The sequence below is a fragment of the Dermacentor albipictus genome, chromosome 1 (assembly GCF_038994185.2).
Source record: "Dermacentor albipictus isolate Rhodes 1998 colony chromosome 1, USDA_Dalb.pri_finalv2, whole genome shotgun sequence".
NCBI lineage: Eukaryota > Metazoa > Arthropoda > Arachnida > Ixodida > Ixodidae > Dermacentor > Dermacentor albipictus.
The window spans coordinates 356,120,405-356,145,129 of NC_091821.1; the positions used below are offsets into that span (position 1 = coordinate 356,120,405).

Sequence of the window (24,725 nt, forward strand, 5' to 3'; positions counted from 1 at the left end):
GATGATCATTATGATCATCATTACAATCATGAACATCTAAATTGAAATCATGATCATCATGCCAAGTTCACTACAGGATGAAGGCTTTTCCGAGAGATGTCCAGTGACCATGTCAGCCAACTTCCTTCCATACCTGCTAATTTCCTAATCTTTTCATCATCTATTGGCCTCGGAAACTGCGCTTCCTCGTCCTTGACATTCCATTCTGTTAAACACGGCCTCGGTTGTCTGTTCTTAGCATTGCATGATCGTTACCAGTCCTCTTTTTTCTCCTAATCTGAACTAGATTATCAGCTACCTCCTTGCTTTCATGTTCATGCCTCTTAATATTAAGTCATTCACTTGATGCTGTGATTTAGAATGTTTATTATGTGGCTTATGTTTATAGTCCCACTGAAATATTCGCATTTTATGTAAGTAGTTACATTACAAGCTCCCAGTTTTAAACTTGAGCTGCTCAGAGTAACAAGAGAGTTTCTTTTGGAACTGCACTTGCAGAGGTTTTACAATTCGTTTAGAATAAAATTTCAACGAATACACCGCTTACTCTTGATGCCTGTATTTAAATAAAGTATACATTACGGGCAAGAAAGGCGCAGACATTTGACACCTAGAAGTAAATTACGTCTGAAATGTTGGGAGGTGAATACAAGTATACCTGTCCAAGTCTCTTGAATCTCCCAATGAAACTGCTGTGCTCGAACCTCGTTCAGCGGAGGACTAGTGTATACTAGCCCGCGAAACAGTGCGAAGGCTTCAAATACACAAAAAATTGTCAAAGTTACACGAGAGGGAAGTTTCAGTTGTCAACAGAGGGCTTTTCAACAGCCCCAGATTGAATCTCTCTGAATCACCGCCAGTCACGCGTCAAAGTCAGGAGGGGGAGAGAAACGTCGAAGGCTCGGGGCCCCCTTCGTCTTTACGACACTGCGCCACTGTAGTACCGTGTAAACGTTTATGCTGCGCGGAAAGCACCACTCCAATGGGCTTCATTTTATGCTCTACCCTAGTGACAGGACTAGAACCGCGGAAGCTCCCAGCACCACTACTGTCCCTTTCGAGTTTACAACCAAGCCCGGTGAAATCAAAGCCACCTTTGACCCCCCTCCCTTTGCCACGCTACCGACGAGCTTTTTCCTTTTTCGTCACGCAACCTGAAAGGGCCGTCGCGTGAGACACCGCTTTCCATTCCCTTTGCCTCTTCGGTCAACAAAGTAGCCGACCCCGTCGATAGGACCCGGCAGCGCCTGCGAAGAATCAAACGGAAATGATGGAATCGCCAACGCCAGCTCGCCCTTCCCGTATTCTCCCCTACGGTTCCGTCTATGGGTGTCCCGGATTCGGCTGTGTTTCCCCTTCATGGGGCTGTCAAGCAAACGACGCTTTCGACCCCAACGTCTAGCAGACTAACTTACGCCCTCCTCGCTAGTGTTTTTCCTTCCTTCTATGCTGTTTGCTTCCAGCGCCGCATCTAAGCAATTGAAGGCTGAGACTGTGACGCTGTTACTATTACTGCGCCTTTCGCGCTCTTTATTTCTTGATTCCAATCGAAGGGAGGGCCCCTTTCCGCGCGGTGACTTCAACGTCCCAAGTCGGCTGGATTCTCCCCTCCCGCCCGGCCGTAGACAGAGATACGCTTTGCAGCAGGCGGCGGCCGCAATTTATTCTTGTTCGTTTGGCAGAGCACTCGCATTTTCTCATTTCGGCGTTGGTCGATCGGAACTGATTTTCGCTTGGTTGAGACAAACGAGACTTTTGAAGAAGTGGCTACGCGCGAACCCACACGCTTCATCGTTCCTTCCACCATCCCAATTTCCTAACTACGTCTTCTACCTGAAATCTCAAAACTCTCTGCACTCTCAGCTGCCACCGTGACATCTTCCTTTCTCTCGCTCTCTCCCGCTCCTTTTTTGTACTTACTTACATCGCCCCCTTATTTATCCGCTATACCACGCACCAACTTTCTCTTCAGTGCTAGCTCCGACCATCATCGCCCGTACATCTTCCCTCCTCTGGTTTGTTCTTTCTTGCGTTTTCTTTCCATTCTTTGTGCTCTATTCCAGCCGCTTTTCACCTTTTCGCAGCATTCAGCTCAGCTTTCCAAACGTTACGTTGATGGAAAGATGGGCGCAGCTCTTGAAGCAAAATGGCGACAAATAGGAGAAGGCAAATAGCGGACGCAACTAGGCTTCGGAGGATTTTCTTCCCCCTTGTCTCTCAACAACACGAAATAGCCATTATCGCATTTGAGCCGCTTTATTGTCCTTTACTGACTGCCTGGATCACTCAGCTTCGGTTGTGCTCTATCTTTCGGGAGCTTGCGCTCCACTGAAGCACTGCTGGCTTCAGTGCTATTGTTAATGCAGTTTATACTTTGATTTCATATACTACCGTAGTCGCGTTCCTGTTTTCTGCGCTAGCCACACCTGCAGCTACTCTCAATGTTTGCGCAGCGAACGATGCTCTCCTGGCACTGGGAAGTATATGTAACATGCGGCCTTACACAGAGAGAACAAAACGGAAAACAAAAATTGTTATACATGGGCAAAGAGACGGAGGCTGCCTTACGCGAGCTTTCCCGCTCTTCGGCGCCTTCAGCTCAGCTCCTGTGTGATAAATGAACTTGTGCAATTAAACTAATCCGTATTTTGGTACTTATATGCCACAGTTTATTTGTTGAATTTCTTTAGAGGATTGCTGTTAGACTTAAGTAAAACATTTGAGTTGTATTTGAACATATTCCTCCATTGAAAGTATTGTGTAAAAGAGAGCGATTCAAAGTGGCACACTTAGACCAGAAGACCAAAACAAATTCGAAGGGCCCACAAACAATCGTCACTTGCACACCAATTAGCCAATTTTATTAGCTCCTCCTGACAGATTTTTTTGTTTCATTCACAGAAAATAAACAAAATAGACCAAGTTGGGCTGACTATCTGTAGTCCAAAGCAAATAAATTGTAACGAAAAGCCGCAGTATAACATTACCGGCGCCCTGATTAGGGTGATTGTTAGATAAGATGCACAGAAGAATCACGCTTAGGAAGGTGAAGACCCGCCGTGGTAGCTTAGTGGCTATGGGGTTTCGCTGCTAAGCTCAAGTCACGGGTTCGTCTTCAGCCGCAGCGGCCTCATTTCTATAAGGCCGGAATGCAAGACCGCTCGTGTAATCACATCTACAGGTGCACGTTATACAATCTGAGAAGGTCAAAATTAATGTGGAGTTCCCTACTATGGTGTGCCTCGTAATCGTATCGTTCCTTTGGCACGTAAAACACCAATTTTCTTTAAAATTCATTGCTGTAGATATTGTAAGACGGTCACATGGTATAATAATCCGCCATCAATCAGGCTCACATGTACAATGAAAGCCCGCACAGGTTTTTTTTTTTTGTGCGCAGTTGTCTCCTCAATTCATCATATCAGCTTATTTATGTTGTTAAGAACGGCCCAGCTGAAGTGCAAGTGTTGCCAGCCAGTTGCGACAACGGGCGTCAACGTTTCCTAGAGTGCCGCCGCAAACCTCTAGCCACGGCGTCACTAAATCGCCATTGTGACTGAATGAGTTCGGCGGGCCAACTATTGTTACCGAACCCACCAACGCGGACCTGATCTGCTATGAATGGGTGAGTTGCCGCGGGAAAGTCGTCGGTGGCCCCTTCCCACGCATCAACCAAGACGCAAGACAATGGCTACCCGGACGCACTGCGAGGGTCCGCTCCGAGTTGTACGAAATCCGCGTGATGTCCGTTTCGGACCGTGAACCTGTGTGTGTGTGTGTGTGTGTGTGTGTGTGTGTGTGCGTGCGTGCGTGCGTGCGTGCGTGCGTGCGCGTGCGCGTGTGTGCGTGTGTGCGTGTGTGCGTGCGTGCGTGCGTGCGTGCGTGCGTGCGCGTGCGCGCGCGCGTGCCTGTGTGTGTGTGTGTGTGTGTGTGTGTGTGTGTGTGTGTGTGTGTGTGTGTGTGTGTGTGTGTGTGTGTGTGTGTGTGTGTGTGTGCGTGTGTGTGTGTGTGTGTGTGTGTGTGTGCGTGCGTGCGTGCGTGCGTGCGTGCGTGCGTGCGTGCGTGCGTGCGTGCGTGCGTGCGTGCGTGCGTGTCAACCGTTCCGCGGAGAGGCGGTGTGTTTACGATGACTGGACGAACGTTTCCGCCACCTTGCAATCGGGGGAGGACCGAGTGTTTATAAACGGCTGTTGTGCGGATGCTCGATACACTTTCTCAAGCAGTCATGTTAGACTGAGACACTCTTTAAAGCAGTCGTGTTAGACTGACGTACTTTCTCTCGCAGGCATGCTAGACTGATGAACTGCATGTAAATACTGTAAATGAACCCATATTCCTCGTTCTCGATGAGAAGTAGTCCTTCCCTTCATCAACGCCCTCAGCGTGGATAAGTTGGACAACGGCATGGGCCAGCTAACTTCGAATTCATGCCGGACTCCAATCTTGACAACTGATTACGAGCGGTGGGATTGAGCCCCCAATCCTAACAATGTTCAGAGATGTTGCTGTTTCGTCGTCTTCCTGATATAGTTTAGGTATTCCCTTTAAGAGGGTACTATGTATTGCGCAACTTTGAGATTTCAAAGCTATGCAATACATAGTACCCTAATGACACTACGGGCAAGCAAGGAGAGGAACAGAATGACAAGGAGAGTGTACAAAAAATGCCGAAGCACCTGGTAGAGTAAATGCGCGTAATTTTCGGTGGTCTGGAGAATCCGGAAGCTAAATGTGCCCCACAAGTGCTCGCCGTGCTGGAGGCGCTTATCGCAGCTCTTTATATACTCTAAAGCTTTTGTTTGGCGCTTGTGCTGTTCACACAGGGGAGGCCCACATACCAGCTTCGTCCTAGCGCCTTTATTTTTAAGTTACTTCAATTGGTGACTATAGTCTTGATACGAAACCTGATAGTGGCTTCATGGATGACATTTGTGAATGTTTATCATCAGAGTGTTGAACTTGCTTTGACCTTTGCTGATCCCTCTTGCTATGTCATCATCATCCCTCATCACACCTTTTTGTCCCCGTTCTCCATCCCCCTGTGCAGAGTAGCAGGCTAGAGCGCCTTAGCTCAGGCCGACCTCTCTACCTTCTTTAAAATAAATTATTATCTCTATTTGAGATTTCACGCGCGGTGCCCCTATAGGGATACGAATTACGAAGGTCCTATACTATTTCATTGTTGATTTTTCGTGTTCGTTTGAACCTGTATTCAATAGGAAATGAACAGTTCTTGCGCCCAATTGATTGGAATTCCCGATGCCTACTACAAAGGGCGACAAAACTCGAACGATGTGCAAGGTTCTCTCGATTCTGCAAATGGCTGTTCGCGCGTTTATAGGCCCTCGCACCCACTTTTAATAAGCCATATACTATTGTAAGATGGTCAGATGTTAAGCCTTTAAGTTAAGGCTCGTTGGTAATTACATCACACAAACGCAAAATGTCCCGGAAGAACATGACTTGACATATAAAAAAATTAAAACTGATAAAGGTAAAAAATTAAAATGTAAAGTGAAAAATAAAAGCAGGAGAGACTATTGACACGCCCAAGTGATAAACGCAGCCAATGTAACCGTACGTGGGAAGCATAAAATAAGATAACTTCGTCCTAATCAGTTATAAGAACGGAGCTTGGATAATTCACTATAGATGTGGCACTGACTAGTGCACCATTACTATCAGAATCATCACATATACTTATGAAAAATATTACTCACAATCCTGATCCTGCGAAAGTGGATGTCCAGCGAATCTGTCTAAAACTGCCTCTACAGCTGCTGAGGGGGTAGGCCTTATAAGTACTAAATCATTGTATGGCCCATGTTGCGAAACATCTGGCGTTAACATCCGATGGTATCAAAATCCACGTGACCAAGTGGTAACGTCGCGTTTGACATGATGACGTAATCACCTTACACGTCTCGTTATGACATCCTCATGTCAAACGTTACGTTACATGGTAACGGCACCTTCCCGTCACGATATCGCCTGATGACGTCGTGTGATGACGCCACCACGTCAGCATGCGTTCTGTGATGAAGTCATAGCGTAAAACGTGATGTCACGTCTCACGTCATTGTAACATGATGTAAACGTTATTACGTCATTGTAAAGTAATGATGTCACCTTGTGACGGCATGCGATGCTTGGAGAAGCAGCACACTGTGTGCTTCCCGCTTCTTTGCGCAGTCTCCGGGATCGGCTCGTATTTTTCTGTGAGCAAAGGCCGCACAGACGGACACGAAAAGTCCTGACCAAGTAGAGCTTCAGAGCTTTGCAGAACTTCTTATGAGTTGTGAATGTGAAAGCATTAATGTCCAACTGAGTACTGCTGAGTGGTCTTTCGAGTTATGAACTCCTCGCGCGCAAGCGAGCGCGTTGAGACGCTTGGCCAACGCCTCCCAGAGAGCACTAGGCTCGTCCACTTCGATCTGGGACGTCATGCTACCTTGCCTGACTGCCATGGAACCTAACTGGGCGTTCGCGAGTAAGCCGCGGTGATTTTAATGTCACCGCTTTCGTCACGCCGGGCTTGGCAATGGAAATTTCGGTCCACGTAGCATGATGTCATACAGCAGAGTTCATAGGGCTGCTATCTGGGAGACGCTGGTTTAGCCCATTGGGTGAAACTCTTGGCTCCTGATCCTGGTGCCGTAGGATCGAAGCTCATTTCCGTCAACGCTTTTCCTCTCGAGTTGATTCCGCTCTTTACAGCGAAGCTATATATGGCTAGTTTCTGATGAAAAAATATACCTGTGGGCAAGAGCCGTGTAGATCTAGCATTTCTCCCCCTCTCGGCCAAGGTAGTACAATACCGGGCCTACCTCGGGTGGAGGTGAAGCAGGCCTTAAACATTCCGACAACTTGGAAAAATATGCTTGATATCTTAGGTCCAACTACAACCCGCAGCAGATAATACGCGGATAAGAACAGATGCTACACTTTGACCCGCATCGGCCATCTCTACGTTCGCACCGCTCTCTCTTTGTCGGCGTTCCAAGCGCTTGCGTATCACCTTTCCTTTCCTTCCGCTCTCGCGTGTTGGCGGTCAAGTAAGCGAGCTGCCCGCCAGGACCGCGAGGCGGAAAGAAACGCGAACCGCCCATGTGGCCCCAATCCCGCAAACTTGGAACGTTTCACCGGAGCAACAGCCAGGTTTCAGGGGGAGTTTGTGGGCAACCAATCTTGTGTGGCCTGCGTTGTGTGTGACCGCCTGTCGTTTTCGAGTGACCTGACAACCATTACTACACTGCGGGACGTCGACGAACGCACGATCGCCTTGGCTATGGGGAAGTAGTGTGTGCCCTGGGAGTGCGATGAGGTGCGTGTCTGTTCTACGAGCCGGGATTCGTTAGTAAAATGTGTCTTGCCGCGTTTTGCAACAATACATGGGTATGTATCCCCCTCCGATGCCTCATCACATTCTGAGGTTAAACATCGTGGAGGAGCGGCTAGTCACGCCTCAACTTTCATTTATGTGCATACGGCGTTTCACGCACCGCAATGGACAGTTATCATCTAGGGGGCCCATATACACAGCTTCGCTGGTCATCCAGCTTCATAGAGTGAAATAGCACTGCGTTTTTTTACATTAATTTCTTCATAGCGATTACAGAGGCGAAGTTAGAACGCCGGTGAGAGCTTGCGATGGCACGGAACGCGCCGATAACACAGGCTTGCATGGGTGACGTCCATCGCGGCGATGCCCTTTCTCCCTCACGCAACGCTTGGTGCGCCAGCACGGAAGCAGGTGTCCCTTGCCCGCTCCACACCGTCGAGGCGCGCACGTGACGTGGCATCGCAGCCAATGGGAATTTAGTGGCCGTTCCGTTGCTACAGACGCCGGCTTTTTCGCTTCATGGACCATTTGATGCCTTTGCATCAAAATTAAAAAGCAGGAACCCAAGGTTTGCCGACTATTCCTTCAGCTCGCATCGCTTCCAACTTGGCAGGCAACATTTTTCCCCCTCCGTTTTATGCTTTGTTTTCGAGCACTCTTTCTTTCTGCGATGTGCATATACAATTTTCCTGTATCGAACTTTCCCGTTATCCCCTTCTTTTTTTATGCTTATAGCATCCCAAATGGTAAGGTTTTCCTCAAGACGTTGCGAAATGAAAACCGAAGAAACAGCACACGTTTGCAAGTCATTAAAGCTGCACGAGGCAACCCGTTCTTGCAGACACGAAGGGTCTGCGTCATGAATAAGACAAAGTAAATGTGCAGGCGAGTCGGCCTTCGAAAACAGGTATTGCGAGGCAATAGGAGCAATATAATGACAAATTGCTTTCACGATTTGAATAGCACAAACGAAACACACCGTACTGCGGTGAATTGGCCAGACGAATATCTGTTACGAAGGAAACACTAAATTGGGCGGCAGCACTGCATAAATGCAACACAGAGCGATCAGCATGCTGCCTAGTGTAACCAACAGCCACCATCGTTAACTAGAAGCACTAGTGAGCTCCATGCGAACGTCTAAACGGTGGGGCTCCTGTTTGCCTTGTATTGTGAAGAGTGCGATCGTTAAGCTCAGTAGTAACAAACATCAGAATCTAGACTAACCCGCTTCTTTTTCGTTTATCGCTATTCCTGTCGATATTCTTGTCGTTGGCTCTGAAACCTCCTTGCTGTTCTTCAAACCACCAAATTTGCTTAGACAAGATTTTTATGGTGATGTTGCGTCTCTTCAATTCCTTATCAAAATAGACATTTCGTAATGTCCTCTACCACCTCACATCGTATTGAACGATATTCTAGAATTCTGGAAGGCTTTGTTCGTCAAGTGGAAAATACGAAAGTGAGTGGGCGAATAGGGAAAAAGCGCACCATAATCATGACTTTAAAGAAAAAAGGGCACTCAAGGGGACAAATGAATGAAATGAAAGTAAGTTTTACGCACACGTCAATCATAAAAGCAGGCTTCTAAGAAATCCTCCAAACAGACTGACCAAATAACTTCAAGTAATGAAATTAACAAATAAACAAGCAAGGAAGCATTATTGGCCCCATCTGAAACCTTATTAAGCAAGAAATCATAGAGAAGAAAAAAAATTTAAAGAGAGCACTCTCGGGAAAATCTGGCCTGAGGAACTGCGTCATGATCACGCAAAAGCTTAGTCTTCCACACAGCCGCTAGCTAGCGTGAGTGGTAAAAAATGTGTTTAAAATTAAGTTGACAGACAATGATATATTTTTAAATTTTGTTCCTAATCAGGCTACACACTTTTATTTGTGCAATAAGTTGAATAGTTGTGACTGAGTTCTTGCGACTTTTTAATGAACGACATAAAGGCAAACCTTGCCCAGCCGCAAGCCGTTTGCATTTCAGTGCGTTTGGGCAGCATGTAGCCTCGTGGGAACTTCAATCCGTCGTGGCTTCGTGCTAACTTCAGTCTCTCCTGCGGAAGAAACCTCGGCTGCTTTCGTATCAGCATTGTTCTTGCGTCTTTAACGAAAGGTGAGACATTTTTTTTTTCAAGCTAAGCTTGTATGGGCTCACAAATTTCTGTGGCGTTGTGGTCACGCAAAAAGACCTCGTTGCTCTCAGAGCAGAGTAGCTGCGAGAGAGGGTGGTTTGACGAGTTAGCAGCTGCGCCGGTGCCGGAGCGTGAGGCATTAGAAAAGATTCCAGCTGCTTAGGCGCGCGCTCACCAGTGGCACAGTCATTTACAATAGGTCGCACGTTGACTCCTGAATCTGGTTTAGGTCATTTGCTGGTTGCAGTCATTGAGCTTCTTAAGGACATAAACATGATTGTCCAAGCCCAAGTTTGTGATCAGGGCACATCAAATATGGGTCTCGCTTCCCAGTTAGGCGTGACGGCTGAAAAGCCTTCCTTTGAGGTTAGAGGCGATCGCATACATATTATGTTTGACTTATCTCATCCCATTAAATCAGCTAGAAGCAATGCCCAGTCTCACAAGTTGCACATGGGAGAAAATGTAGCTGATAGGCCACACAGTGAGAAACTTTACAAGTTCGCTCATGAATTACGACTACGGTTGGCTCCAAAACCCACAGAGCGGCACATCATTCAAAAACCTTTCTTAACCATGATGGTGAGTACAGCGACACAAGTGCTTAGTTCCTGAGTTTGCGTGGAAATTATGACACTTATCTATGTAAATGAGCTTCGTGCAGATGCGATGGCAACGGCAACTTTTTGTGATCGATTGGATAAGCTCTTCAGCTCTGAACAGCTCAAGCCCTAAGAAAACTGCGTAGAAGCGTCTGCATGCACTTCTAAAAGGTGATGTAGAATTGGTCGAGTTTCTTAACTATCAGATTCCATGGATCCAATCGTGGAAGTTCGACGCCAGACGACAGCCACAAAAGATTGTTGGGTGGCAGATAGGAATTCGGGCCATTCTGGCACTGTAGGAAGATATCTCCACCAACTGTAGCTTTTTGTACTTGTTAATACGACGGCTGCAGCAGGATCGCCTCGAGAACATATTTGGCATTGTCAGGCAGAAGAATGGCTGCAACACAAAGCTTAATGTCGGTCAGTTTATTTCAGGAGCGAAACACATCTGTATTCAAAAACGGTTCAAACTGTCGCAAAACAATGGTAACGTAGAAAATGACAGATCCAAACTCCTCCAGGGATTGTCACCATTCTCCCGGAACAACGCATCTCTGGCTGGCAGTGTAGAATGTGGAGAGCCAATGACTTTCAATATCTGGATGATATTTCTGAACTTGCGCAAGATGTACACTCGTACCCCATGCAGGACTGAGCTGTCTATTACGTTGCAGACTACTTGATAAAATTCTTCCTAGCTAGGACTAAAAAACTGCAGTTGCTAAAAAATGCACATGAACTAAGTGGCCCCCACCAGCCTTTCACTATGCTTAAAGCGTACCAAGTACCAAACAAGCTGCTTGGCAATTTAAATGTGCCATCAGAAGGAGCTTTTGGTTTTATCAGAGAATTCGAGGTGCACCTTCTTGCGATGATTGAGGCCACGGTGCATTTTCCACGGGTATGTGATGTCTTGTTCCGTTACCTTTTTTGCATCTTTTCCTTCAAGTTCTGTACCATTGAGTGCTGATGGAGGCTTATCCAGATGTTTGGCCGGATCCACCTATGCTGGCATCTGCGTCTTGCCAACCAGAATTTCGATAACGTTCGATTTCAGTCTGTATCGGGCATTCAGCTTCATGAGTTTAAAAGTTAACACATGTACATCTTTGTCTCGTGTTCACAGAAAGCAAAAATGTCCGAGAATAGTTCACTAGTGTTGCTGTCGGAGAAAGGCTTGTTTAGTCTTAGGAGGGGTAAACTTGAGGCCTCTTGTTTGTGATTTTGGACTGCTCAGAACTAGTCTATAGCAGCTCCGTATTTTATTTGCCCATAGAATCTTTATTGCGAGAGCAGTTCTGAACTGCCTAGGAACTGCTCCGAATAGGAAAATAAAATAGACCATTGATTTCACTATCATAACGCGCTGTCTTAGCCCTAGGTGGGTGGTTTCCTCGGTGCAGAAAGCCGTTGTCTTCCGGTACTTGTGTTTCATGGGTCACCAGCATCAGCTAGTCGTTGGCGTCTAGACTTGCCAGGAAACCGTTGGTGGTGGGTCTTCAGGAACTCTTGGGTAGTTCTTGCATTCTCGTGCCATGCGATGTAGCGTGTTTACAACATCCAGGTGGTTTTCGCAATTTTTTTATCTTTGATGCGATAGCTTTGAAGAAGGACTTGCGTATGCGCCCGTGCTCCTGAGCACGGATTTGCACAAGTTGTGGTATTGGTCAGCACAGCACAACCGTCCAGCAAGCCTTGCTTGCGATGGCTGCTGTATTTAGATGGTGGGTTCAGCTGGCTGTATTTATAGTAGGAAGCGCAATGATGCCAGCTTCTGTTCATTTGCCAGCTTCTGCATCGTTTGCTGACGAAACGTTTCGCTTCAAGGAGCACTTCAGAGATGTCATCATCATCAGCCTGGATACGCCCACTGCAGGGCAAAGGCCTGTCCCATACTTCTCCAACTATCCCGGTGATGTGCTAATTGTGGCCATGTTGTCCCTGCAAACGTCTCAATCTCATCCGCCCACCTAACTTTCTGCCGCCCCCTGGTACGCTTCCCTTCTCTTGAAATCCAGTCCGTAACCCTTAATGATCATCGGTTATCTTCCTTCCTCTTTACGTGTCATGCCCATGCGCATTTCTTTTTCTTGATTTCAACTAAGATGTCGTTTACCAGCGTTTGTTCCCTCACCCAATCTGCTCTTTTTTTATCCCTTAACGTTACACCTATCATTCTTCTTTCCATAGCACGTTGCGTCGTTCTCAATTTAAGTAGAGCCCTTTTCGTAAGCCTCCAGGTTTCTGCCCCGTACGTGAGTACTGGTAAGACACAGCTGTTACAAACTTTTCTTTTGAGGGATAATGGCAACCTGCTGTTCATGATCTGAGAATACCTGGCAAATGCACCCCAGCCCATTCTTATTCTTCTGATTATTTCAGTCTCATGATCCGGATCCTCAGTCACTGCCTGTCCTGAGTAGATGTATTTCCTCACCACTTCCAGTGCCTCACTACCAATCGTAAACTGCTGTTCTCTTCCAAGACTGTTAAACATTACTTTAGTTTTCTGCAGATTCATTTTTAGGCCCACCCTTCGGCTTTGCCTCTCCAAGTCAGCGAGCATGCATTGCAGTTGGTCCCCTGAGTTACTAAGCAAGGCAATATCATCAGCGAATCGCAAGTTACTAAGGAATTTTCCATTAATTCTTATCCCCAATTCTCCCCAATCTAGGTCCCTGAATACCTCCTGTAAACACGCTGTGAATAGCATTGGAGAGATCGTATCTCCCTGCCTGACGCCTTTCTTTATCGGGATTTTGTTGCTTTCTTTATGGAGGATTACGGTGGCTGTGGAGCGGCTATAGATATCTTTCAGTAGTTTTACATACGGATCGTCTACACCCCGATTCCGTAATGACTCTTATCTCTTATCGTAATGACTCTTTTCTGTCCTTATCAATCTCCCTGGACATCTAGATTGATTCTTTTTTTCATTCTTTCTTTCGTTGTTTTCTCTTTCTTTCGTTCTTTCTATTTTTAATTTTTCTTTCATATTCAGCCATTGCATCTTTGCTTGCTTACGAGAGTATAATCCATTCCTGATGTTGATATTTCCTTTCTTTCTTCCTTTCTTTGCTTCTTTTTTTTTTCTTTCGTGTCTTCATTCATATTCCGCCATATCATCTTTGCTTTCCTACGCAGTATCAGCCATTCCAGATTACTGTTTTTTTTTCTGGTATCAACCATTACTGATAATGATATTTTTTGTACCATTCGTCAACTTTTCTTAAAGCACTCGAGTAGACGCCGTTTTTTCAGGTGTGAGGGACGACGCTAGGGGGCCAAACGGAGCAGTCACGCTTCGCATGAGCTCCTGCCTCGACGCCTCATTTCACCCGGAAAACCTCGACGCCGCCGAAAATGCAGTGCTCTATCGTCCTCTACTAATCAAGCGAAACCCGTGGATAACTGGTTTTCAACCGTAAGTCCATATTTCCCGTTCTCTGCTTGCTCGAAGATCCGCGGACAAGAACGCTGCTCTAAGCCTAAGCGGCGTCGGGCCGACGGCCCGACGGAACGCTGCTCCAGCTCGTGCGGGACGCGCCAGGATGGCTGACGACGACGCGTCTGCTACGATCGGAGCCACGACGCCGATCGAAAAGAACCCCCAACGCGACGACAACGCTACCGACCTATCGCAAAAGAAAACCCTTGACAACGGGGGATGGTTTCTCGCAAAATACCACAACTCAAGGCTCATCGCCGTTCCGGATACCGGGACCGAAGCGGTCGACAAATCAGCACCGAGCCAGCCCAAACTAAAAGAGAATCCCATTCGCCAAGAGAAGCTACCTCCACTGCCGAAGACCGATTTCAAAGTCATCATTAGACCGAAGAATGGGCTCAACATCAGTCAACTGAGCACGCATCAGATGGCCCGGGCTATAACCAAAGCATGTGGAAACCCAGACATGTGCAACGAAGGCAACTTGCTTATACGGTTGCGCAACGGATCGAACATCGCCATAATCAGCACGCCAAGCATGGAGACTGCCAATGTAGTGCAGAGCATTCCAAGTCTATGTTTTGGTGCGAAAGACTATGCAGTGACGGCGTACGTGGCAGCGCCGGACAATTCGTGTAAAGGAGTGATTCACGGACTGGACGCCGGTACAACGCCGACCGAATTACTGGCCCACCTTCGGGTACGTACCCATGGAGTCAAAATACTTTACGCAAGAATGCTTGGGAACTCCCAAACCGCGGTAATTACCTTCGAGGGCAAGATCGTCCCCCGCTACGTTTACTACTACGGCGGCGAGACGCGTTGCTACCTCTATCGGTCATCGCGGCAAGTTTGTTATATATGCTTCAAGCCTGGGCATAGGGCGGATGTATGCCCGACACCTGAAGCCGTTGTCTGCTCGAACTGCGCCGAGCCAGTAATTGAAGACGGACACACCTGCGAGCCCAGGTGTGCACTGTGCAAGGAAGCGCACCCGACACGGGCAAAGGAGTGCAAAGAACGCCTCTGGAAACCGAGAAGCCCACGGGGGAGAAAAAAAGAGGAACTGGACGCCGAAGCCAAGGACGCCGGTGGACGTGGCCGGCCCAGGAAACGCTGGTTCAGTGGGGACTCCAGCTCGACATCCAAGTCTAGATCAAGGTCGAGATCCGCGTCCAAGACCAGGCAGGCTCCAGAAACGAAAAAGAAGCAGCAGAAGAAGCCCATACACAAGAAGGAAGACGACAGTAAGGTGAGCTGGAAAGCGCATCTTTTCTCAGCCTCTCCCACTGCTCCAAAGAACACGAACACGCAGAATGACGAAGTAAATGAGCTAAGGCAAACTATTCAGACTCTCAGGGCAGAAAATGCTGAGCTCAGACAGAAGCTCAACGAGCTCATAGATGAACTTAAGGCACTGAGAACAGGGCAGACAAACTCCAAGCCGCAAACAGCCGAAACCCAGTCGGCCACCATAGGGCGCCAGGAATTCACAACTGCCATGGTAGCCATGAACGATGCACTCGCGAATCTTAGCAACCTCGTCTCTAACATCCAAGAGGAGGCGCGCAAGGACAGAGAACGCCTAGTACAATTTACAGGCATGAAATCCAGAACTAAACCCTATACTAGGCCATCGGCTGAGTATGGCGAGCAACCCTAAACGTCCGGTCAAGTTGGAAACCCTCGATATATGGCAGTGGAACTGCCGTGGGATCCGCAGAAAGCAGGGTCTCCTTAAACAACACATCACTAACTGCACAGCTCCGCCAGACATAATCGCCCTACAGGAAACCGGCTGCTCACCCACTCTTGCGGGCTACTCAGTCTATGAAGGGCTCAGCCAGAGTAAGGTCGCGACGCTGGTTGCTAAAGCGGTCACCGTAATCAAACACGACATCGACGCAACGGACATTGACCACGTCTTTATTGAAATTATTACCCAAAAGAGAAGCCAAGAAAGCATCTTTCTCCTCAACATTTACAGCCCGCCCAGCCAGAGGAAAGCCAATTTTGGCTACCTGTTACGCAAGGCAGAACAAGCAGCAGGCAAGAAGGGTCTCGTCATCCTGGGGGATTTTAATGCCTGGCACAAAAGCTGGGGCTACGTTAAGGAAACTCAAAAAGGCAGGGACCTAGCCAGAGAAACGGATCGCAGAAGGCTTAGTCTCATCACAGACCACACCCAACCCACGCGAGTGGGGAACAGTATCAACCGTGATTCGTGCCCAGACTTGGCATTCGTCAGAGGGGTAAGGGACGCTCGATGGGAAAACGACGGGGAAACGCTTGGCAGCGACCACTTCATTTTGCGCATCAAGATAGAAACCCTCCCGATCAGGAAAAGACTTGGCCAGGCTAGGCTCACCGACTGGGTAGCCTATAGAAAAACTAGGGCGGAGTCCGAAGACACTGAGATCACCGACATTACGAGCTGGGTCGCAGGAATCAAGGCAGACTGCAAAAGGCTAACCCGAGAGGTCGCCCTCACCACCAACACACCCGAGGTGGATAAGCACCTTTTACACCTATGGGACGCCCGACGGGGGCTACTAAGAAGATGGAGGCGGCAGAAGCACAACAGAAAACTCAGACTAAAAATCGTTGAGGTCACCAGACAAGCCGAAGAGTATGCGAATGAACTCGCAGGGCGCAACTGGGACCAAAAATGCAACGAACTACAGGGGACCCTGGGCTGGAAAAAGACATGGGCCTTGCTAAGGAGTCTTATAGACCCAACCATGACCAAGTCCGAAAATTGTAAAACGACCCAACGGATCGCGCACCGATTCCAAGGCACAGACCGGGAAATGCTCAAGAACATCAAGCAGCGCTACATTGGGGATACAACGGACGTCGACTGCAGCTTGGCATACACAGGCGAAGCAAATCCCGCTCTAGATGAACCCATTACCATAGAAGAAGTAAGACACGCTGTGATGTCTGCCACAAAGAACACCACGCCAGGCAAGGATGGCATCACCAACGCCATGATAAGGAACCTGGACGAAAACTCCATCAAACGATTTACAGAATTCATAAATAAACACTGGGAACAGGGGACTATCCCGGACGACTGGAGACATGCGGAAATTGTTATGATTCCGAAGTCCGGAAAGACTCCCTGCCTGGAAAACCTGCGACCCATTTCGCTAACGTCCTGCTTGGGAAAAGTATACGAGAGAATTGTGCTTCAGAGGTTGGAGACCAACCTGGAGGACAACGAGCTCATGCCACACACTATGTTTGGATTCAGAAAATGCCTCTCAACGCAAGACATCCTCCTGCAGATTAAGGAGGAGGTACTTACTACCATCCCGATATACGGAGAACATATCTTGCTTGCACTCGATCTTAAGGCGGCCTTCGACAATGTAAGTCATAGGGCTGTGCTGGAGGGTCTCAGCAACATTGGTTGCGGGCAGAGAATACACAACTACGTCAGAGCTTTCCTCAGTGACAGAACCGCCACCATTGGTATAGGAGGCATCCGGACTGACACCTTCAACATGCCCAAAAAGGGAACACCGCAAGGCTCTGTGATATCCCCTACGCTTTTTAACATTGTTATGATCGGGTTAGCACGGAAGCTCGAAAAAATTGAAGGGCTCAGGCATGCCATATACGCCGACGACGTCACCATCTGGGTGACCAAGGGATCCTTAGGAGAAAAACAAGACCTTCTGCAGAGCGCAGCAGATACAGTCCATGCATACACTGAACACTGCGGGCTTGTCTGCTCCCCGGAGAAATCCGAGGTGCTCAGAGTCTACAGAAGAGGTTACAATCTGCAAAACTCCATAGACATCTTCATAGGGGGGAGGAAGATTCCGGAGGTATCCCAAGTTAAGATCCTTGGCATGTGGATACAAAGCAACTGTCGTGTGGACCACACAATCAGACAGCTGGCAAACACTACAGCTCAGATCACGAGGATGATCGCAAGAATCTCAAACAGACGGCGAGGTATGAAAGAAGAGGACACATGTAGGCTAATACAGGCCCTCGTGGTCAGTAGGATTGTATACAGTGTCCCCTACCAAACACCGCTCGAGCAGGAAAAAGAACAATTAGAGGCAATCCTTAGGAAGGCTTACAAATGCGCTCTCGGACTACCGGTCAACACCTTGACGGAGAAATTCCTTCAGTTGGGCATAAACAATACAGTGCAAGAACACATCGAAGCTCACCTTCTCGCGCAGAAAATGAGACTCATGCTGACTCCAACGGGCAGGAACACGCTGAAGATACTGGGTATGAGAGATGCTTGCAGAAAAATTAACAGCACGGAAAGCATACCTAAAGAGATTCGAGAGATCATTGAGGTTAGCCCGATACCGAGAAACATGCACCCTAACTTACACAAGGCCAGAAGAAAGGCAAGATCAGAAGCACACAACAGATATTTCTCGGCGAGAAAAGACGTGTTATACGTCGACGCGGCCACATACAATGAGCACTCCGGGGCGGTAGTCAGCGTTGTTGATCACCAGCTTAGAGAAATCAATTGCGCTTCGATCAAAGGCAACAACATCCTGGAGGGTGAGGAAGCGGCAATCGCACTTGCCATCAACCACAAGGGCGAAGAGGCCACTACAACAATACTTACGGACTCGCAAGAAGCGTGCAGAAGGTACAGCAGTGGACGCATATCTACTGCGGCCATCCGCATACTCAAGACGAGAAAAATAACCTTTTCGAGATGCTTCATTACGTGGACACCAGGTCATGAGACTGTGACAGGGAACCAGCGTGCCGACGCCAACGCCCGAGCATACGCCAACCGGGGGGCGCACCACGACGGGGAACCGGACACAGTCACCAGACGCTATGGAGCAATTTTAGAAAACCAAAGAGCCCTCAGGAGGATCTACTCTCCTCCCCACAAAGATCTTAGTAGAGAGCAGTCGGTTGCCTGGAGACAACTGCAGACTAATACATACCCCAATCTGAGTCTGCTCAGCAAAATCTATCCGTCAACATACGACAATAAATGCCCGCTATGCGGTGAACACGCAACGCTTTACCACGTTACATGGGCCTGCCAAAAGCCAAAGGTAGCGCCATTACACAAAACACCAACATCGGAGCAGTGGGAGGCTGCGCTATCCTGCTCGAAGCCTGAAGAACAGCTCAAGCTGATCGACAGAGCTAGCAAGATGGCAAAGGCCACTGGGGCCCTGGACTGAGAGCTCCACCTTCGCCGGTATACCTTCTTTGTGGCAATAAAGTTTTTCATTCATTCAGGTGTGAGCCATTGCAACGAGTCACTTAGGGCTTTCGCCTTAATAAAGCCAGAAGCTAGCACTTCGGTCAGGTTACTGCTGCCGAAGCACTATAACCGTAAGTCACTGTGAAAGTTAGGACAGCGCAGAGGAAGAAATCAAATTACAACCGACACAAAGCACTGGTGGCATGGAAAAGGAAAATAAGCCAGCACGAATCCACTGCTTTGTCCTGAAATGCTGTGCATGCTATAATCTAAGCGTGACATCAAGTGCGGGTTCTTATTGTTTTTTTTCATCATCCTTTTACTTCTGACAGGAAACCTTTCAGGTTAAAGCGCGGTCACTTAGACGCGAACACTTTTCTTGTTAGTTTCTCATTTGAAGTTACGCATTCACCAGGCCTTAAATATACCGCTTATATAAGAGCATATTGACAGTTTCAGACATGTTCACAATTGCGGAAAAGTGTCTTCTTCCTTACGTAGCTTTGATGTTGGCTGAACGCTCAGTATCAGAATAAATTTAACAGTGGTGCTCGGGCGGAGAAACTGCCAGAGTTTACTTTTAAGAATATAGATTTTAAGAATATAGATATACATTCCTTCTCCTTGTAGCGATAGTATACAGCCTTCGCTGCTTGACCTACGTTGTAAAGGGGGTGAACAAGTGTTTATACTTCACAACAGATAGTGAGACAAAGAGAGAGAAAGAGAGAGAGAGGGAGATGAAGAGGAAAGGCAGGGAGGTTAACCAGATATCAGTCTCCGGTTTGCTACCCCACACTCTGGTTGGAAGATAGAGGTTAGAAAGAAGACGAAAAGGAAATGGTTAAAAAAAATTCACACACAGAGACACACACGCAGGTCGTTCCAGTCAAAGACGTTCACAAAGGCCAGTAGATCGCAAGAAGCGCAGTAGCGCTTTCACGGCCTTCTTCTGTGATGTTAGGTCCTGTCAATGGGGTAGAATTCATTCTTCCGATAGTGGTCGGTTGTCCAGCTGGTTGAGTTCGTGGTGAAGGGATTCCCTTTGCGGACTGTACTGTGGGCAGTCGCTAAAAATATGACCGATTGATTTTCCGTGACTGCAGTGGTCACAGGTTGCGGTGCCGGCCATCGCTATGCGGTACGCATGGGCTTTGGTAAAAGCAACATGCAACCACAGTCCATACAAAAGCGTGGCATCTCCACGGCGAAGCTTTGGTGGGACTCGAAGGCCTAATGTGGGATCAAGGGACTATAGGCGGGAATTCCTGAAATGTGGCTCATTCCATTGCGACGTTGTGCACGGGCGAGCAAGCAGGCGGAGCTTCCGTGCTGCGTCAATTCCAGAAAGTCGTATTGGTACGTGGTCGTCCTCAGTATGGGCTGAACGGGTAGGTTGATCGGCCCGTTCATTGCCGATAATCCCGCAATGACTAGGAAGCCGTTGGAAAGTCATTTCATGGCCTGCACCACTTATATGGTGCATCATCTCTGTAATCTGAAATACTAGCTGTTCGTGCGGTCCACGTCGTAAAGGTGGCAGCAGAGACTGCAGTGCCACCTTTGAATCGCAGAAGATCGTCCACTTGCGTGGCGGTTCGTCGCCAGTTCAATGAAGGGCGGTAAAGAGCGCTGTGAGCTCTGCTGCCGTCGATGTTATCGCGTGAGTCGTCTTAAATTTAATGGTTGTAACTTTCTCTGGCATCACGATTGCCGTAGCGGAGCTGTTTGGCAGGATGGAGAGACAAAGCTATACAGACACCTGTGGGGTAGCATTCTCCGCGTAGCAGGCTTGATTAGGAGAGCCGATACTTCTGTGGCCTGCATTACATTCCTGGGATCTGATTATTTATGTACCAACAAGGACGAGCGCTTCAACCGGAAGAACAGGTCACTATTTTTTTTTGTAGCTGATGCAAATTACTCGATAACACGGACTTTATTGTTTCCTTCATTAATACTTCTTTCATACCTTTGTTTCATCTAGTCTCACTACTCACCCGCGTACGATTATTACATTTCCGGTACTTCCTTGTGTTTTTTTTTTTGCTTCTGTTCTTAGAATACGAATTTCTTTTAGACTACCTCCTGCCACGCGATTCTTGACCTATCCTCTTTAATGAGTTCTGCGAGCGCTGATGATCGTTCCCTCGCTGGCCGCACACCCAGTGGCACGTACTCAGTCGTGCAGCGGCATGTCCGCGCTAGGCTTGTTTCAAGTTTCTGCCTCCTTAGTTTATTGTTTCAGTAGTCGATACGATGCGCTGTCAGAACCAATTTCAATGTGTCAATCGGGTTGCGCTGAAACATGTACACGCAACTTGGATGTTCAGGAAACGAATAATTTTGAAGTCATGTCCGCAAGTATATCGGAGCACGATTCACACCCAACGCCAAAATGCATATGTCGTCTGCATGCACGCATACATTTAATGTAGTTGGCGGGCGCTCAACTTGGCCAGTGAGCGTGAGGAAGGAATCTAAGTACTCGGCCTTAAGGAGTGTCATAGCAGGTGGTTGGGCAATGTGGTTGGGCCATCTTTAGTACACACAAAGAAGCTTACAAGCAAGTACACACATACCCATCAAAAGATTCAACCCCCAAGATTAACCACCTCAAAACCACCGGAAGCGACCTCGTAAAATACAGTGCTATATGGTTTTCGCCACTTACACAGTTTTTCGTTCTTTACACTGTGGAGATCAGAAGCTTATTTCTTTCGCTGCTGTAAGCACGCAAGGAACCCGCATGCTACACAAAACCTTTGCGTACGCTTTCAAGCGGGTGCTCATGTGCTCTGAGAACCAACCCTCGTGATCTTCAACGGTGCCAATCTGCGACCGTTTCTTGGCAAGAAATGCGTTCAGCTTTCTGTACGTTTCGTTTTAGTCCAGCCCAGACGCAAGCTGGTCTGGCAGCGAGCGTAGCTGCCAGGCACTTGGCTTGGAAGCATAGTTAGCAGTCTTCTCCATTGCAGTTAACGTGCCTAGAACAGTAGTTTCTAGTTTAGCCTGAGTAAAATACCATGACGAAAACTTAGAGTAGTGCCCATCCTGCAATGGTTGTTTGTATCAGGTACATAATCAAAATCCATTAAAGTTTTTAAAGATGTAAGCACGCAATTACTGAGAAAAGTATGTCCCCACTTCGTGGATGTACTTCAAACCCTGCTTTTGAGGCCCAAGATTCTGTACTCTACACAGAACAACCAGTTTACTTTTGTAGGGAGTGATGTAGCTTCTTCCCGCAGGGCGGTAGAGGAACCCGTGGCTGCGCGAGGCACCATTGGTAAACGACCACGACAGATGGAGCGTGCCTTCGCAGGTTCCAAATACGTGAGGTCCGGCCTCCGACACCGTAGCCGTGCACACATGGTAAGGACCGGAGCGAAGTCGAAGCGGTGCGTGCTCCAGTCCAGGTGCCCCGTTTCTACACGTTACTCACCGATGTGCCCTTTCTTTGAACGCACGCATTCAGCTCACGTACGCGCCGCTGCATTCAGGTCGAACGATGCTGCCGCGTGCTGGAAGCAATAGACGCCCACCCGGAGCCAGGCACCTTCCTCTTCCTCAGCCGAACAACTGCATTAGTGCGGGGAAGGGAGCACCCTCCACCGCTGCGGGCACCAGACTTGATGTTCGCGCCTCATTCGTGTACTTTCTTCTCCAGGTTGCGTCAGGGCTAAAACTTGAAGGCTAGGATTGCGCGACAAAATTTCGCCCAGCCTTGGGAAAACGCCTGTTGTGTTTCGAAACCAAGGATAAAATTTGATGAAGCAAAGTAAACTGGATTCTGATTGGTTGGTGATTGATTGAAAGATGGTCCAGCCAAATAAAATACCGCGGTCTGAAAACGACATAAACAGCTGCAGCGTATAAAACTGCTGGGAAGACAGCACGTAAATACATGGATATACACAGTGCCCTATAAGATCTATGGCATGTCCCAGAACGCAGAAGAAAAAAAAAACGATATTTTTAAGCAGGATGTTGACGTTTGGTCTTGACTTCCCGTTAAGTAAAAACGTGAAATAGCGAGAAAATAAACATTTAAGTGAAAATAGCAGTAAGTTGACATATCAGAACCCAGTCAATATTGAGTCATTAATGAGTTTGTCTGGCGAGTCGCTTATAACAAAAACACCTCATTCATATGTAAACTATAGTAATAGTGTTAAAATTAAGAAAATAATTATTTGCATCGCGTGAACAAAGGCAATAATTGGAAATTACCCCTCTACAAAGCATTTTATTCGTAGAGTTGACAAGCGCAACAGGATTGCCATGGATACCAGTAAGCAATGGACAAGCTACACAATAAAAACATAAGCACAAAAGCGAGGCATATTCAAGTCCTGAAACACGAATTCCCTTGTTCGCCCTCGATAAAGTTTCCAACCGTCGCGAGGAAACAATATCGAGCCATTCCAGTGAAGCACTAAGCAGCTCGTTATACATGGTCACGAAACGCCGTGGGCCCATCGCTCAGCGCTATCGCGAAAGAAGCGCAGCCTGTCGCGGTCGCTCCCGCTCCGATATAAGTGAGGAGAAACCCCGAAACGCGCTCCCCGTTTCCTATTCTTCCAATTACCATCTAAGGCATCAGTTCAGCGCGGCGGACGCCATTTTTCAACTCGTTCGCGGAGCAACACCGTTGGCGCGGGGAACGCGCACATATAGACTTAGAGCCTCAGTAAACAGTCGTTACTCGTGAAGCCCCCCTACAGGGACCCAGCACGCATGCCGATCCGGAAACGGAAGTGAATACAGGAACGATCCCCGTCGCTCCAGAGCAACAAGAAAGCGATACCGTGGAGATCTAGATAGGGAGGGAGAAAGAAGGGGCCGCTGTGATCGGTGCGGCGGAAGGAAAGGAAAAAAAACGGGAAGGAAAGAACGAAGGCGACCGAAAAAGACGGCAAAATGGGAAAAGAAAGCAGCCAAGACTATCTAAGCGTGCATGGGGTGCGCTCCTCAAATTGGTTTCCCTAAACGGCCTCGTTTTTCCCAGCGGGGAGAATAATGGAAGGCGAAAGTACCTCCTCTCCTCTCCACCGCGGTTCCGTCTTGGTGCGCGCGCTCGAGCTCACGCGGAAATGCGCCCGGGATGCGGGAATCGAGCTTCGGGCGTTTAATATCACCCTTCTTCGCGAAAGAGAGAAAACCGAAGAGCCGGCGGTGGATGCATCTGGGTGGCAAGGGAGAGAGAGAGAGAGAGGGAGCGCATCGCATCAACCTCTCTCGTCCACCTTCATCCCTATCCTACACAGCGCTGCTGTACCTCCATAGGTGGTCTCGTCTGGCGGCGGCTAAACGTGGTCGCATCAGGAGATCCACGGGGTTGGCTTCAGTCGGATGGGAAGTACTTTGTTTAAGTGACCGCATCTCCAGACGCCGGAGCGCAAGAGATTCCGAAACTCACTTCAAAACTACATATCGTGCTAACTTTATGGAACTTGCCTGGGAACGTAAACTAGGTTGCCCTTGCTTATTTTCTGTGATATACTAGCCTAAATGATGCAAAACATTGGAGTTCTTTGGTGATAAAGAGTAAGACGGATAGCTGTTGCTGTATGAGAGTATCAGAACGAATGCCTAAAAAAGTTAAAGGTTGGACAGGACGGCAGAGGCATAGATGAAGTGGCGACATTGGGAAATTTGCCACCTTATGATGATTTCCACTGGCGCAGGACAGGGAAAATAGAAGGTCTCTGAAAGAGGCCTTCGTAATGAAATGTGCTTAAATAGCGGGATGATGATTATCGCTCTTACCTCAGAAGTTCTGTGAAGCCACACGTTATCGCATTTATTGTGTCAAAAGGTCTTCTTACTGTCGATAGTCATGGCAAGAGTGCAGCTTCCACCTCGTTTCACACAGATATCGAAGCATGGAAGCGATCTTCCACCCGATATCTTGATGGACACGTAACCGTAATATCGGTTCCTGCTTGAGAAATATCGAGAAAATCGTTTA

At 48.0% G+C, this 24,725-nt stretch overlaps 1 protein-coding gene across 2 annotated transcripts; it reads left to right on the top strand.

The window, feature by feature from the left end:
• Positions 1 to 13,365: 13,365 nt before the first annotated feature.
• On the top strand, positions 13,366 to 22,438 carry LOC139054592 (uncharacterized). Of its 2 annotated transcripts, none has more exons than XM_070531821.1 (2): positions 13,366 to 14,791; positions 22,003 to 22,438. In XM_070531821.1, exons 1-2 carry the CDS (start codon positions 13,643 to 13,645, stop codon positions 22,042 to 22,044), a joined length of 1,191 nt encoding a protein of 396 aa, XP_070387922.1. In that variant the 5' UTR covers positions 13,366 to 13,642; the 3' UTR covers positions 22,045 to 22,438. The 2 variants fall into 2 exon arrangements, with proteins under 2 accessions (XP_070387922.1, XP_070387923.1); XM_070531822.1 differs by having other exon boundaries at positions 22,077 to 22,438.
• The last annotated feature ends 2,287 nt before the right edge of the window (positions 22,439 to 24,725 follow it).